Source organism: Fulmarus glacialis, unplaced genomic scaffold (genome assembly GCF_000690835.1).
Source record: "Fulmarus glacialis isolate BGI_N327 unplaced genomic scaffold, ASM69083v1 scaffold27925, whole genome shotgun sequence".
In the NCBI taxonomy this organism is placed as follows: Eukaryota; Metazoa; Chordata; class Aves; order Procellariiformes; family Procellariidae; genus Fulmarus; species Fulmarus glacialis.
Genome location: NW_009212735.1, coordinates 1 through 1,295, shown reverse-complemented (window position 1 = coordinate 1,295; position 1,295 = coordinate 1). Strand labels below are relative to the sequence as shown.

The following is a 1,295-nucleotide window of genomic DNA, read 5'->3' as shown; positions in this document are numbered from 1 at the left end:
GAACAAGCACAGGCTTCGAAAGAGAACCACTGCAGTGCTGTGTTAAGGTTCCAGACACTTTGCTTAACGTGTCTACTCCTTCCTGGTTACTGATTGCTTTTTAATAATGTGGAGCAAAAGAAAAAATTTTGCCTCAAGTTATATTTGCAACTGTCCTTATCAAATAAAAATCAGATCTAAATTGAAACTCAGCTCTGGGATGGCTCAAGTTGAAAACCAGTTTTCTTTCTGTGTCTCTCCCTCTCCCTGTCTACTCCTCCTCTCCCGCAAATCTACTGCTAGATACACACAAACTTGCGTACACCATGATTAAGACAAGGCGTGAGAACAATTCCAGATAAAAAGGGAAAAATACAGCTCACCACATACCAAAGTGCAGTGGAGGGATGTATTTTTTGATACCACTAGGCTTGAGAGAAACGAGGGTAGTAACCTCACACAAGCAGCTTGTGAGTAAGGATGCTTGGCATTTCTCTGGAACTCGAGGATACTGTGTACAACTGCCCTGCAACAAACAGGTCACGGCACCCACCAGTACAGAGGAACCTGATAAATCCTAGCTGTGCAGGAGTTTTGCCAAATTATGCATATTTTAACAAATGTGAAAGCACTTAGAAAACCTGAATCAGTTTTCCTTCAATAGCAAGATGAGAAACCATTCTTTAAAGCTCTCAGTGAAACTGAGAGTCCCTGGAAAATAGCATGGAAAAAAAGTCATGAGGTAGCTATCTCCCATGAAGAGAGTACCAGCCCAATCTACATGCACTCAAAAACCAATTTCACTCAATATTTAAATGACCACATAATTTGAATGTGCTGAAGCAAGTAGGAGTAACCCTGCCAAGATATCCTATCGGTGAGTGTTTGGAAAGCAGAATCTCAATACAGAAAGGTAATGAAGGTGCTACTTCGATAGCACCTTCAAAACTCAATGCAGCCCAATGCCTTCACCAGTCTCCGCCAAAAGAGACAAACTGAATGGCTAAAACTTTCTAGCAGACACAAATCCTCATGTACTTAAATTATAACTGGATAAAGAGGTCACCCTTAGCTAAGATGAACATACCTTACATGTCATGGGCAAACGACCTGCCAGAAACAAGATCAGTCAACAGAGACCCAGTCCTTGATAGCTGCTGAAGGACCTCAAATGAGCCGCTGAAACTGAGCCCTGTATCTCGGTGAGGAGCCAATGTCAAACAGAACCCTGGCCTGCCCTAGGGCCGCTCACAAACCCCACCTGGTTTCTTGGCTGGGGGCGTCTCGTCCTCCTGGCTGGAGCTGTCATCGCTGCT

The 1,295-nt window shown here is 43.8% G+C and overlaps 1 protein-coding gene across 1 annotated transcript in view; it reads right to left on the bottom strand.

Annotated features, from left to right (window-relative positions):
- The window catches only part of NOLC1 (nucleolar and coiled-body phosphoprotein 1), a gene marked incomplete at its 5' end in the record, with an annotated part of 9,488 nt that extends 8,196 nt beyond the window's left edge, over positions 1–1,292 (bottom strand). Inside the window, one exon of the mRNA XM_009577982.1 lies at positions 1,241–1,292. Within this exon, the coding sequence (XP_009576277.1) occupies positions 1,241–1,292 (52 nt within the window). The remainder of the gene's footprint in view (positions 1–1,240) is intronic.
- Positions 1,293–1,295: the final 3 nt, after the last annotated feature.